Here is a 15,621-nt window from a genome sequence, read left to right on the forward strand (position 1 = left end):
GTGATCAAAGTTGGGATTAGCTTTAATTATGAGGGATCGATGAGGTTTGCGGCCAGCGCTGAGGCAGCAGAGGGGAAAACAGCTGAGTCGAGATGAGCCGAGGTGTGGTCTGATGCGGAGCCCCCCCCCATCATTAGCTCTAAGTGTTCCTCATTATGTACCTCTGAAGGCTCCGCGCTCTGATCCGCCGCTCGCTAACGGCCGCTAACACACTGACTGTCGGCCTCGGCCGCAAAACCGCCGAGTCATCAAAGACTGAGGGCTCAGACCGACACCGCTTCACAAGAATGTAAAGACAAAATCCACCAAATACCGTCAATAGAAAATACCCAACACTGTTATTACTGTTGAGATTCACGTCAAATGTTATGACAGTTATTTCTGTAGAAAAAGGTCCTTAGTTACTGTTAAAAATAATCAAAAATAATGTGACAAAATCCCCTTGAGTAATGAAATGAGATGAACTAATCTAAACAAAACTAATCAAACCGTCAAACTGAAACAAAACTAAATGAAGCCGAATTAATCTCCACTGCCAAATAAACTTAATGTATAACAAACGGAATTAATTGAACTGGAGTTAGCCAAATTAAACAAAACCCTAACAAAACCAAAGTAAACTAATTAAAAAAATCTAACCAAAGTAAAGTAACTAAACCAAACTAAACTGACCGACAGAAAATTAAACTGAAAACTCACACAAGCACACACATACGACCTTTTTAATAGCGCGACATTGTCACTGCGTTAATGCAAGACAACTCAGCACCACTCTCTCTCTCACTCAGTAATTACAATAAATAAAACTAAACAAATCAAAACAAATCAATTCAACTATATACTAAACCACACCTGATCAGACGAACCTAAACTCAAACTAATCCAAACTAAAATCCACTAATCAGACGAGATCAAACCGAACTAAACTACCCGAACAAGACAGAGTAAAACTAAACTATTATTAACTATTTAAGGTACACTAAAATAAAATAAACACATTTTGACCAAACTTGACCGAACTAAACTATTTAAAGTAAGCCAAGCTGAACTAGCTAATGTAACGTAGTTAAACTAAACTAATTAAGTTCAAGTTTAGTGTCCTGATGGCGTGGCCGCCCTGCCCATCCAGTGCACAGTCAGTCCTTTCCAAGCCGACGGGTATTGATGCTGCTGATCCGGCTGTGCCTGCTAATCAATAATCTATCACCATAGATCAGCTTTTGGAAATGAACCTGCCCACAAGTTAATGACGGCGGAGGAGACGGAGGAGAGCGCCGCCCGAGAGGTCGATTGTTTTTCATTACTGGAGCACCGAGAGAATATCGAGAAATACACCAAGTGTGTGTGTGTGTGTGTGTGTGTGTGTGTGTGTGTGTGTGTGTGTGTGTGTGTGTGTGTGTGTGTGTGTGTGTGTGTGTGTGTTTGATTTGTGGCCATGGCACATGTGATGAATGTCAGCACTGGACTTGATGAAGGTGCCAGCTGTAATGTGTTCACCCCATCAGAGGGGGCGCCGGCTCTACGCCCTCCTGTACTGTCCTTGAGCAACATAGTAACCCCCCCCCCCCCCCTGCACAGCCCTCTGCACAGCATACCGGCTGCACACATATCTCACCAATTCAATTTCAATTCAATTCAACTTTATTTATCGAGCGCCAAATACAACAAAGTCATTTCAATGTACTTTTGCAGAGAAAAGCCCAACATGTGCAAGCAGGAGCCACTGGGAAAAGAAAGTAGAAGGGGAGAGAGAGAGAGAGAGAGAGAGAGAGAGAGAGAGAGAGAGAGAGAGAGAGAGAGAGAGAGAGAGAGAGAGAGAGAGAGAGAGAGGAGAGAGAGAGAGAGAGAGAGAGAGAGAGAGAGAGAGAGAGAGAGAGAGAGAGAGATGTTTTGCAGTAATGGACATGTTAGCTGTTTAACCTTTATTATCATTACTTCTTTTTTTTTACATTGTATGTTTCTATCTTTCAGTGTTTTTATCTTTCTTTTTTACAAATATTTTAGCTGCTCTATCAAATTTGAGCAACTTTAATGGTTTTGGCTACGTTAGCTGTTTTACCTTTTTTTTTGGCAACATTGACTCATTTTCAGCCGCTTTGGCATTTGTAGATATTATATCACATCATAGATATGGAGGCAAAAAATGGGGTAGTTCTTTGCACTTTTAGTGGTTATGGACGTGTTTGTTTAATTCTTTTCTCCAATTTTTATTCAGATTAATTTGGAAGTCAGAACATGTGATGTATGTCAACACACACCTGATGATGTCATCAAAATAAAGTCTGAAGTAATCACGCACAGTGATTTCATTACACCTGATGATCATCCCATCACAATTGATGATAATCACAAATATATCACCACATCCTCTGACGATATAAAATAGTGATGTCATCACATATAAGGAAATTCATAACACTTGATGACTCATTTTAATCTAAGTATAATTCATGTTTTTTTATTTAAAGTTCCTCAACCAGAATCAAAATGGTCTTGTTTTAGTTTAGTGGTTTATTCTCTATACAGCAGTGATGCTTTTATGGGAAGCATATTTCATAGATTTTTTTCTGGTAGAGTCACTTTAAATTAAAATAACTATACTCATAATTTATCGGCTGGTCTTTGTGTTTTTTTTTTCTGGCCTTGTCACAGTTTTCTTAGTTTCTCAGCGCCTCCCGTTAAATGATTTAAAGTTTTCTTTAAGTGCGTCACTAAAGTTTTGCACACATGCTCACTGCATTAAACATTCATTTTAATGATGCCCAGTGGAATTTTTTTTTTTCTTTTTTGTACACTCTGCATCTCGGGATAACAACAGCACCTCAATATTGATTTGTCCTCACCATCGCCTCTGCAGCTAAACTACAAAGATCGATTCCTTCTCAGAAGAAAAACCGCCAGCAGGGTTCAGATATAGAGGATATGTTAAAGTGAATACTCAACGCACATTCTGTCACACCTGGTTGGTCACTGGTTACTTTATTTATTATCGTTATGAGTGGCTCAGCAGCTCTTTTTGCATTTGTTATTCCGCCCTGTTTACAGTATAGATCTGGGCTCTGAACTTTAAAACAGTTTTTGTCTGCATCGGCAAAATGTGGATAACGCAGCTCGTAAAGTTTTATATTGTCTTTCTGCAACATCGACAAAACCGTCACCTTAAGTTGCTTTTATAAGGTTTCATTAGTCACATTTACAACAGTATGCGTTATCTATTATATTTTTTTTACTTTTCTGTAATTTCGAGCTCGATTTTACTCTGATATGTTTTTACTTTTTCAACAGGTTGAAGCCATTTTATCTCTTAGCAGTTAGCAGTAAGCTGTTTTAAGCAGTTTAGAAATTTTAAGTAAATTCAACCGTTAATGTTATTTATAGCTGTTTCCCCTGTTTTGACAGTTATTTTTTTTCTTTTCTTTTGAGATCTTCTTAATTTTATCATTTTAGCAATAATAGTTAGTTTATCTTTGTAACTTTCCAGTCTTTTCCATCTGGTGGACTTTTTTTTTGCCATTTTGACACTTTTAAACAGTTTTTAGTTGTTTTTTTTAATGCAATTTTAGGTTTTTAAATGTAGCATTTTTAGCAGTCATAGTGACGGTTTCTTTCGAAATTTTTAGCTCATTTGCCTTTTTAGCCATTTTAGCTAAACCTTTCTCTATCTGTTTATGTGATTTTGGTAGTTTTACAGCTTTAAAACATAATTTTCTCTTTGTTTTGATTCATATATTGAACATAATGGTAAAGCAGCATCGTTAGCAATAAAAGTCTTTTTGCATTACAAGAAGTTACTCTCCTTTGAGATCTTTTTCTCATTTGGATTTGATCATGTTATCGTAAAAAAACGTAATTTTTTTAATTATCCCCAGAACTGAAAGAAACCATGCCAAGATGTGGTACAGATTCTTTTAGTCTGCTGTGCAAACTAAAAAAAATATTTATTCAGATATACATTTATGAGGAGTTGAGAGATCCACTAGGACATTTAAAGTTCACTCATTTTTACTTTTCAGAGCGTGAAGGAATAATTGATCTTGTTTCAACAAGTGCATTGCACAGGTTTTTTTTTTTAATGTTCTAACATGCTAACATTGGTCTGATGGTGTTTTCAATGCATCTGCACCTGAATCACTTCTCCTGCCGAGGAGTTTGTGTGCCGATGTTTCCTCTTTAGAAGCTGCGAGTATCACAGTGTTAGAGTTGAAGGTTACCGTCTCTCGTGGGAATCTGAGCGCAGAGGGAATCTGAAGCTTTGATTCCGTCATAAGAAGTAGTGCGGTAAAGTCTGTGCAGTAGCAGCCGCACAGAGCAGCCGTTTGGGGGGAGCTGGGGTGGGTGGGGTCTTACTCAGGGACATGTTTTTGGAGTGTGGGGGGGAAACTGGAGTACCCGGAGGAAAGCCACACATGGGAAGAACATGCAGAAAGGCCCCGCATGCCTGAACCCACGAGAGCGCTAACCGCTACGCCACCGGGTCACCTGTGGTGTTGTTTTTCCCTTGAACACGCAAACTTCACGTACAAACGTTCCAGAAAAAGGCAGCAGGTGACACTGACACTGTCACGTATGATTCGTGCTTTCTGATCTTGAATCATTGCAAAAAAATAATAATAATAATAAGTTCAACCCTTGAAACTGTGGCCATTTTTTTTAAGGCTTTTACAATCAAATGATTTTTGTCATGATTAATGAAGTCTCTTCTTTAATGTAGGTTTAGATAGTAAATTATTTTTTGTTTGCAGTGACTTCTGCTCATAACTTGCTTCATACGGGGAAGAAAAATCAAAGACCTGCAAGGCAGAAAGCTTTTAGAAATAAACGACTAATAGTTCATGTTTGTAGTCCTGCTACACGCTATGTTTGTAGTCCTGAGGTGAGAAAATGAAAACGTTTTGTCCAGTGGACGTCTTTTTCTGAGTCTGCAGTTGATTGGCTGACTGGAAAGCATCTTTATCTGTCTAATATCCGTCCATGAGGCCGTTTCTGATTGCCTGACAGTGCGGGAAACCAATCAGACAGAAAACTAAATCTCTCGGTGCTTAATACTAAAGATGTTAAACTGAGGAGAGATCTTTTTTTTGTCTTTTTTTTTCTCTTGAACACATGGACGAGCAGGGGCATCAGCCTGCGCCAGATGATGCCATCGTGACCAATGGAATGCACCGTGATCTGCAGGAAATACTCGTGGGACAGTCTCAACAAATGCTTCAAACAATATGAAATAGATGTCATGTGAGCCTGGGGTCTCAGAGGGTTCAGTAGCCTGGAAGAAAACGACATCTGAAGCTCCCGCTGTTTCGCAGAATTCACACTGACCACAATTTACACTGCAGAGGCGTCATCCATCCAAGAAAAAAACCCCAAAAACAAACAACCACTTTGTTACAGCCTCAGCCTCAAAGCATGCAGAATCTACTAAGATTTATTCATTTAGTGTAATATCAAGTCCCAACAGTGTTTATCATTTTATGCATCTTTCGTCAGATCTAAACAGTGATAAATGTGTGTTTGTGTTACAGCAGAGAAAATTGAGTTTCCAACTACTCAACTGAAGGGATGATTAATGTCCCTTCAGACATGAGACAAATCCAATGTTTTGCTGTCTAACTGCTGGGTAAGCTAATTGCTGTTAGCCCCAACATTAGCGTCAGCGAGCTCACCTCCCCCCGTTTGGATGAGTCTGCGCGCAGCAGATGGCTGATTTGTTGCTTAACAGCTGTAATGGTAAGATATTCACGTAAGTTAGCAGCTTTAAGTTAATAGCTGTATTGTTAATATATCGAGGTGAGTTAGCGGCTACAACGTTAACGTGAAAATTAATTACCACTACGACTTTAGCATCCCCAGTCGTATAATTGTAATTTATTACAACCGTAATGCTAACATATTTATGTGAATAAACTGAAATTGTAACAAAAAGAAGTGACTTAATAGCTGTATTGCTAACATATTAAGGTAAGTTAGCGGCTGAGCTGTAATGCTAACACAGTAGCCCCACTGCTAACGTAGTAAATTAGAAGATAACAGCGAGTTATCAACTTTCTCCCCAATTTTCCTGCATGTTTACTGTGTAAACGCCTTAAGAGAGGATTAATTCTATGAAAAATATATGAAATGAAGAGTGTATCCAATACTTGGATAATCTGACATGACCTGAGATTGGCTGAAAGCTGCAAAGACTGAATACAGTGCATTGAGACAATTGGCTCCATTGTTAATATCGGTCTTTTCAGGGTTCTGGGTCTCGTCACACAGGAGTAACCTGCCGCAGCGGAGACAATTTGGAGTCAGTTTCCATCCCGTGCCACCTTCCATGTTTCCAGATAGATCCTAGCGCCGTTCCAAGGACTTCAATTTGTCTGCCGACCTGCTGGAGATGGATTGGCTTCACCCTGAGACGTGCAGCGCTTCCTGCATGCAGCTGCTTCTCCAAGGCCAGCCGAAGGTTACCTGGCAGCCGTGTGGCCGGAGGCAACAGCCGAGGCTTCAGCAGCGATGCGTCGCCGTGCCCTCCACATCTTGCAAACATTTTCCCTCTCATCAGTCAGCGGATCGCTGAGAGCTCGTATTTCACCGCTGAGGTGAGCTCCTCAGACTGCTCCTACAAAGTGCTCACTGATTCCACTCGAGGGGATGAAGCGTTTTATTGAACACGGGGATCTATGGAGGGAAAGGTCGCAGCGCTCTGCACATTGTACTCGGGCTGAAGATGAATCGTCTGCATACCGAAGGGGCCGCCGCCGCGCGCTCGCGTGCATAGCAACGATCTGTGCAAGCATCCGGAAACGAGCGGGCTGATCAATCAGCGTTATCACAGGGAGGCGAACGTGAAGCGACTGAAGCTCCTGATCAGAGGAGCGGAGGCCCCACGTCCGATTCTCAAGAGCTGCAGAGGCTTTACTGGAGGCACTGCGACAAACCCGAGCCAGAAAACCTCGCCCGGCATCGCAGGACATCACCCAGACTCATTCATAACAGACACACAAACACCTCCCGGATCTATTGACGGTGGATTTAGGGGAGTTTCCAGAATTTTTTGGTGGGGGATAAGAAACCCCTCCCGCTAAAATGAATCCACTGTTCAGCAGCTTAGAAGAAACACCATTTTAGTCAGCTTCTCTAGCTTAGGCCCCGCCCCCTTTCCCCTAATCAATCACTGCATAGCATGGCTGCAAATACTTCAATGACAAAAGTGATTGACAGGTTGTGGTTGGAGGGCTACCACTAGCAATAGCATCATTTAGCCACATACAGCGTGCTAACAAGTGAATATAAGAGGTAGTGCTGGCAATATTTAGGGAAAGATTCTAATACTTTTTTAATTAAATGATAAAGAATAAAACAAAAAAAAGGTGTGAAATTTTGGTTTGCATGGAATAAATTAGAATTGAATTAAAGACCCTTCCTGACACACTTGGGATTTGAACGCGTCCCTCACAGTAAACGGTCAAGACTTCACCCGACTTAACTTTTGTATTGTAACGTCAATGATTGAATTTGTACCTGCATGCTCCGATAAGATGAATGTTAATCCTTTCTGCTTCATTGTGATTCATTGTCAAAACTAAAAATAAAGAAGAAAGCACATCTAATTACCATCCTGCCTCTTTTAAAATACCCCCTCCACCTCCGCCAACCAAGGCGCCATTGCTGATTTGTGTTTTCCCCCTCGTCCAAAACAGCAGTGCAATAATGCATTCAGCCTGTAACTGTCTTTATATGAGTGAATGCTAATTTCCCCTGAGAGGCCATCACTGTCCACACGCTGCAGTTCGTCGGTGTAACCCTCCACCTCCCCCTCCCCCGTCCTCCAGTCTGAGCCCGACGGACGTCCGCTCGGAGGCCTGTCCGTCATGCTGAGTGACGGCTGGCTCGTCCGGGCCTCTCTGCGATGGCGTGTTGGCATTCAGTGAACTGACCGCTCTGATTAATCATTCCAGCCCGGGCGGGTCGATAGACGCAGATGCTGCTCGGCCGGGCCGAGAGAGAACGCCCGGCCCTGCTGCTGCACTTTAAGTCGATTGCTGGCTAAGATATGGACTGTAAAAAAAAAAAAAAAGAGTGCAAAGCATCATGGGTAATATGCAGGAACACCAGGCTTGGTTTTACATTCAATGGACATTGTTGTTTTAGGTATTGTGATATGAGATTAATACAAACACGTATACAGATGATGGTCATGTCTTTGATCTTCTAAACAACAGTGCTTCTTCTCTTGTTCCCGATTTAACGCAACTTTGATGTTACAGGGACGTTACTTTTTGATGGGTACTTTGAGGTTATTGCACATTTCTTTTTAGTTTTCATGCTTCTGACTTCTGTCCTTTGGATGCGAGGGATGAAATCATTCGGGCTCCCTATACATTAAGCATACTTTATCGCAGTTTTAGTTTTTAACAATATGTACATTGTTTGTGTTTATATCATATTTGTTTTGCTTTACTTTATTTAAGTAAATGACAGCTACAAAACACATTACTTCTTTGAAAATGACAAGAAGGATACTAGTAAAATGGTATAATCTCATTTGGTTTGTCTTCTTCGTGCGTTTGCATAAACTTTCTTGAATCAATAGTGTGACAGATAATCCTGATGAAATTTAAACCTACTGTAAAGACAAGAGACTTACTGGATGTGTTTCAATCATGACTTTTCCCCCCCAAGATTTAGAATAAGATTTGCATTAAATCTGATGAGACCTTTGATATAATCTGCTGCGCAAACTGAAAAGGTTTGACGTTAACAGTCTGAAGTCCAAGTTTATACGAGTATATTAGTCCAATAATCTGTGCAAATGGTTCAAAAGGGGCGTGTGAATGCTTTTGTTTTTTTCTCAGGGGTGTTTTGGGATGAAATCAGGTCAAACCTTAAACAAACAAGAATATATCTCACATCCTTCTATTCCAGTAGTGTACACAACAAAATAAATCCTATTGCCACAGTCAAACAATCATTATTTAAAAGGTTAAATAAGGGGTGGGGCAATTGAATCATTGAGGCGTCTAGAGAAACCAGAGTCAAATTAAAATGGATTTCTTAACTGACGTAAGAGAATTGTAGCTACTTACAAAAGATAGAGTGACATGAATGGCCGTAAATTAAGTTAGTTGAGCTAAACTGTCAATATTCAGATTACAGAGCACCCCCCTCCCTCTAACTGATGTCACTTCAGCATTATGAACTCATTATATGCTGTACTTTACTAACTTCCAGTAATTTGGCCCTGAGTGCATAAAACTGGCTTCTCGGTTGCTTCACATTGTTTGAATAATGAAATTCTTTACAAAAGAGGCAGAACTGTGTCAGTGAGCAGGGACATCATTTCACCTGCCGCGGTAGAAATTGCAAATATTAATTCAGCCATAAGACTTAGTGGTGAAAATCCACAGTCACTTGCTCCCCTGCTGATGAATAGCAAGGGCTCTGCAAGGCAAGAAAGAGGGAGATCTATGTGACGATTAAATGTGTATTCATCAGGTTGGCCCCGGCCATTGACAGGCTAATCAATGTTTAGCAATGAGGCTGGATGTGGAATGAGGTGAGGGAGGAGGGGGGGGTCCGGGTCAGGATAGAGGGGAAAGAGATATCAATTAGCAGGAACTGCAGAGTCCGGAGCCGAGGAGCTGAGACGGCAATATTCAGACTGTGCTTCATTAACCAAACACTGGTTGCAGAATGCAAAACTCCTGCAGATTCCCCCCCCCCCCCCCTCCCCCCGCCCCCGCTTCCTCTGAAAACCCGCCACCACAGCCGCCCGCCCGTCCCCACTGTGCACGGCCGCCTCATTCAATGGAAATGAGAGTGTCTCTGCAGCAGGTAGGAAAAGGCCTCTGATGGCTCTCATAATGAAACAATATGCACACGTGATGCAACAGGAGGAAATGTGCGAGGCTCCTGCAGGGCGGAGACACAAAGCGGGACCCAACACACATTTTAACATCACACTCTAATTTGCATACAATTTGTATTCCGTGGAAAATGGGATAAACAGGCTCATTTAGTCCCGGGTTTGCTTAGAAAATGCAGGCAAATCAGCGGCGTAGAACTTTCAACAAATAGATGGACGTACCAAAGACAGGAAAAGAAAGAAATGTATGATCATTTTCATGTAAAGATCACTTGCTTGGGTACTTTTGCACAAATCAGTCGAATGTTTTCGGGCCAAATTCCCCTGGCGCTCTCTCGCAAGTCGCCGGATACCTAAATACTTGCTCAACATTCATAGGACACTGGTTCAAGATTGGCAGGACATTCCTTTGACATTTGTACGACATTTACATGACATTCTTAAAAAAAACAACAAAAAAAACACTACATTTGAATGGCACTCGCTCAACCACATGTAAACACTTAACAAGTCATCCGCATGACAGTCACTTGCAACTTTGCCAAAAACGAGAACAACATTCGCAGAATGCACTCTGAAGATGCAAAACCGTACGACACTCGCACATCCTTGAAATTCCAATAGTTGCGCAATGTTCGCTCAGCAGCATCTCAACATTTTCAAGACATTAGTTCAGCCGTCGCAAGACTCCGACACCACATGCGTACAACGCTGGTTCATCACAGCACATCACACAGTGTTCGCTCAAGATTTCACAGACACTTACTTGATATGCTTTCAACATTCAGTCAACAGTATCTCAACAACCTTGGCAGGATATTCGCGTGAGATTGGCCAGTCGTTTGTTTGACATTTGTGTGACAGTTCCAATTTGTATGAAAGTGTGTATAACATCCGCGTGGCGCTTGGTTGACGGTACTTTGAGATCCGTGCAGCGGAATGACACTTGCTCAACGTCTCAACATTTTTCAAGGCGTCAGCACAGCAGGATTAGTACCGCAACAACACGTCGTCAGTTGGGCAAAACCAAAGACACATTCATGCCACGTGCGTGTGGCATTCGTGAAACACTTGTTCGTCACACCAACAACTTTCTCTCTCCTCAGCTTGTCAATATTTTTTGTCATCAGGCATCAGCGGACAATGAAAAGCAGGCTGGCCTGTATCTAAGCAGAAAATAAACTGAATAAAATTCAAAACTCGAGTGAGACATTGGCAAGAATTGTGATGGGTTTTTAAGAATGTATCTGTGATATTCTGATGAACATCAAGGGAAATCTTTGCGAAAAGCATAACCAATGAACCCTTGTTAGCCAAGGAAATGGAAACTAGTTATCGTTCAGTTGATTAAAACCCTTCCTCAGTAACAATGTCATGTTTGGAAGTCGACGTGTTGGTCCTGGGTTTGGCAGGTGATTAGTTAGTCCTCATTATGAAGCAAATGCAGAAACGTGTGTGTGAGTGTACCACGATTTCTTTTTCAGTCACAAGTATATTTCACATGATTTTAAGACGTATCAGATGAACAGCGCCGCCCTAATGCCTAACACATGTCATTGCTGTATTTGTAAAAGAAATAAACGTGAATGTCGTCACTGTGCGTTGATTGATGCGTATCGGTCCTCATTATGCAGTAAGTATGAAAACGAGTGTACAGAAGTACAGAACGTTCATATCTCTTGTGAAGCACTTTTCTGTCAAAACACTTTTCTAAATCGTTTTTAAATTATTGATTCATTGTGTGCAATTGAGAGTGTATTCTGTGTGTAAATCAAAGTTGGGGGTGGGGGGGAAACTGCAAAAACTATAAATAGGTTTTTTCTGCATGTACACTAGAAGAAACAAGAATGTAGGAATGTGTTATGTTGCAGTGTGACTGATGAATGTGCATCTAAACCTAAAATTAATTTACAACCTCTGAAACTACACCTTGCACCTTCACTTCAGGGGGAAAAAACACCCCCTTGGTTCAGTACGTGCTAACGACCACTGCAGCATTTGACTGCGGAGAGAGCGCGAATGCAGCGCTTGGCTGTGGAGGGACTCTCAACACGGCGTGTAAAAAGGGCTCTGAATGCGTCGTTTGGCTATCTGGGGACCCTGGAGGCATCACATGGCAGTGTAGGGGGGCCGTGACAGCGGCGTCTGTCTGCAGAGGGACCCTGAATGCAGAGTTTGACGACGTGGCGATACTAAAAAAAGCAATTGGCTGCAGCAGGAGCCTGAACGGAGCGCGACACAGTGACACACAATGCAACGTTTGGCTGAAATGGGGCCCTGAACAAGGCATTTGGTCCTCAACCGTAGCAGGTAAAAGGGCCCTGAACACATTTGGCTGCAGTAAAACCCTGAACATAGCATATAAAACCACGCTTAACACAGAATGTTAGCTTTAACTTTTTTATTCTAGAATTCTGACCCGCCCCTCGGAAAGGTGACCCACTCCCATTAAGTGGCTTATATCCCAGCACCTTACAAACATACTAAGAAATTAGATGACATAACGTTAAAAATAAGCTTGGGTCACTAAAAAATGTTTTGGTAAAAAAGTCTTGTAAAATTAATTTCTATGCACGTGTTAGGATTTAGTACGAGTGCCTTATTTTGAAATTGTATATATGAAAGTAAAAATCAAATAATACACAGAAGCAGTGGCTTATCCCACGTAACAAGTAATATTTATATAAAATATCTACATTTGAAGATTCTCATTAGCAAAAGGTAAAGTTTCATATTATGGGTCAGGTCATACGAGAAAAGTGTCAGTGCAGTGGAGTAAGAATTCTATACGACTCAGGGTTTGGCTTATATGGGGCCTTGAATGCAGCACAGAACAGTTCCCTGAATGCAGCGTGATGAAGATGCGGTTGTAGAGGAGTAAACGAAGCCTCCGGCGGGGAGCGGAGCCGCGGACGACCTCAAAATCAACATGGGAGCACGAGGATGCGGAGACGCGGTGGCATGTGGCTGCTGGGCGTCGGGCTGCCTTCAAATGTGACATGCTCAGAAGAAAGAACAAAAAAAAACCCTCACCGCAGACTGGATTTTAAAAATTGCACTTGCTCAAGAGGGAAACCTGCTGAGGGTCGATTGATGTCAGAGCAAACCGGGGAATAAAGCCCAGGAGGCCCCGCCCCTGATGAATTGACAGGTGACATCTGACCAATCAGCATTGAGTGAATTACTAAAATACACCAAAATGACCAATTTCACTTACTTGTGAAGTAACTGTATGTAGTAGTAATGTAACTTCAGTATTTATACCAGTCGCGCAAACTTCTTGCAGTCATTTTCAATAACTAGTATTATATTAAAGCGATAAACAAATATTCATCTTAAAAAAGTGTAAAAGGAAAAAGAACAGAAAAGAAAAGCAGTAGCTAGTAGTAAATATAACTGATCAAGCACTGACTTCAAATTACTAGTAAAGTAACTGCACTAATACATTATCTAAATAAGTGTCTTTAACTGTAACAAAGTAATAATTTTTCATACCTTGCAAAAAAAAAGTAGTACATTTAACTAATCAAGTATTTCTGGTCACTAGTAAAGAAACACAGCATCTAAAATATTTAAAGAATTACCTACTAGCTTTTGTTTAATAATAAAGTATTTATGGTATTCAAAGTAGTAACTCAGAACTGTAACTAGATTTTGATACCAATTATTATTAGCAAGTGATTGAAATATGCTAATTAGTAACTAACATGTGCTTATGTACAAGTAAAAGTAAAGTAACTCTCGTAATACAGCATTAAAAGTAATAACTAGAAAATACATTTTAATTCACAAGTAAAATAATGGATCTATTACAGTATTTAAGGCAATAACTGCTGCTTAAAATAAATCATTTAACTTTGCCCTGTGGCTAAAAAGTATCTTCACTAATACCACATTAAAAAGTAACTAGTTAAAGTAACTGCAATGAAGTATTAACTAACTAGTGAAAATATAAAGTAACTACACTATCAGTGACAAGTAACTATAAATACTGATTTTCACTTCCTAATACACACTCGCCAATTAAATTTTAATTAAATACTCAGTTTCACGCAGCTTGTTTATAAAGTAGTTACACTTTACTGTAATCAGGTACATACTTTCTAGTAGCAACTATTACAGTAACTACTGTACTATTTACCACAGCACAAAGTAACATTTAATCAACTCAGAAACCAATTTTTGGTAGCTACTGGTAAAGTTACTTCACTATTATTTGAAGCAGAAACAAGTAACATTTCAAGTAATCAAATACTTACTTTTAGCTAGATATTAAAGCAACTAGACTAGTATTTGAAGCAGTACCAAGTAACTTTTGATGCACTAAAATATTTAAATACGCCTAAGATAACTACACTATTATTTGTAGGGGCAACAAGTAACTTTTACTGTAATCAAGTACTTAGTTTCAAGTATATGCTGTTAAAGTAACTCGTCTAGTAATTGCAGCAATAACAAGTACATTTTAATGAAATTAAATGTTCTTTTTTTTAGCTATTACTAAAGAAACTTCACTACTATTTGAAGCAGCAACATTATATTTGACTGTAACAAAGTACTTACTTTCAGGTAGCTACTATTGAAGTAACTAGACTAGCATTTGTAGCAGTACCAAGTGTCGTTTAACGTACTTAAATAGTATTTTCTGTCAGCTACTACTAAGATGACGACACGACTATTTGAAGTCACTTTCACTGTAATCAATATTTTGAAGTAGCTACTTTTCAACTACAATATTATGTGAATTGGAGACAAATACCTTTTGCTGTAATAAGTTACTCATTTTCAGTTTGATACCAATCAAATTTGAATCAGTTGTAGGTAACTTCAAGTGTAACTAAGTTAGTTTTCAGTAAAGTGTACTCTACTAATTAAAGCAAATTTGAATGACTCTCTCACACGCGCGCGCACGCACGCACGCACGCCTGTTGCCTTCAGTGACTGCTCCGGCCACGAGAGGGCGCAGCGCTCCGTGCGCACCGCCCTGTGGACCCGGTGAGACTTTAATTGAGCTGAGCGTGACGCGCAGCCTGAGTGCTCATGAGCAAACACACACACACACACACACACACACACACACACACACACACACACACACACACACACACACACAGCCCAAAGGAAACTTCCCTACCCCCCCCCCCCCCCCCACCCCCACGCACCCTCCTCCTCCTCCAGACTTAGTTCCAAACGGCCGCAAAGCAATAAAAATGCAAATGTGCGCATGTTTGTCGCGCCGCAGAGCGCCGGGACGCGCCGTGCACGCGCTTACCTGATGAACACCACTGTTTCCCACAGGTAGATCCCGAGCGCGTTCAGGCGGCACATCTTCGCCAGCCTCATGTTGCTTGGTGGGGGGGTGGCGGCGCTGCGCTCCGGAGGGGGTGACGGAGAAAATATCCTTCAGTGGAGGAGGAAGAAGAGGAAGAAGAGGAAGAGGAGGAGGAGGAGGAGGAGGAGAAGGAGAAGGAGGAAGGGCGGGGGGGCTCGTGGTTACGGTTTCTGACCTCCAAGGTGAGTGCCCCCCCCAAAAAAAAAATTAAAAAAGAAAAAAAAAAGAAAAATGTTCCGCTTCTTCTCTCCGCGTGCGGCGCGTTCAGATCCGGAGCCGCGGGGTGCTCATGACCTCACTCCCCGTGAAATCACGCTCATGTCCCCCCCCACCCCCCACCCCACCCCCGCCCCCTCCTCACCCCTCCAGCAACCGTGACCGAGGAAATCCAAACAGATCCAGCCCGAACCTGCGCTCAGCGGCGCGGACACAGGCGACGCGG

General features: G+C 41.4%; 1 protein-coding gene across 3 annotated transcripts in view; it reads right to left on the reverse strand.

The window, feature by feature from the left end:
- glra1 (glycine receptor, alpha 1) overlaps nucleotides 1–15,190 on the reverse strand; it is a gene marked incomplete at both ends in the record, with an annotated part of 99,761 nt that extends 84,571 nt beyond the window's left edge. For 2 of the 3 annotated variants that reach the window (XM_080501729.1, XM_080501728.1), the window contains one exon: nucleotides 15,120–15,190. In XM_080501729.1, the coding sequence (XP_080357855.1) occupies nucleotides 15,120–15,190 (71 nt within the window). The remainder of the gene's footprint in view (nucleotides 1–15,119) is intronic. The other variant, XM_080501730.1, reaches the window with a different exon arrangement.
- Nucleotides 15,191–15,621: the final 431 nt, after the last annotated feature.

This window comes from Blennius ocellaris (assembly GCF_963422515.1).
Source record: "Blennius ocellaris genome assembly, chromosome: 9".
NCBI classification, from domain to species: Eukaryota; Metazoa; Chordata; class Actinopteri; order Blenniiformes; family Blenniidae; genus Blennius; species Blennius ocellaris.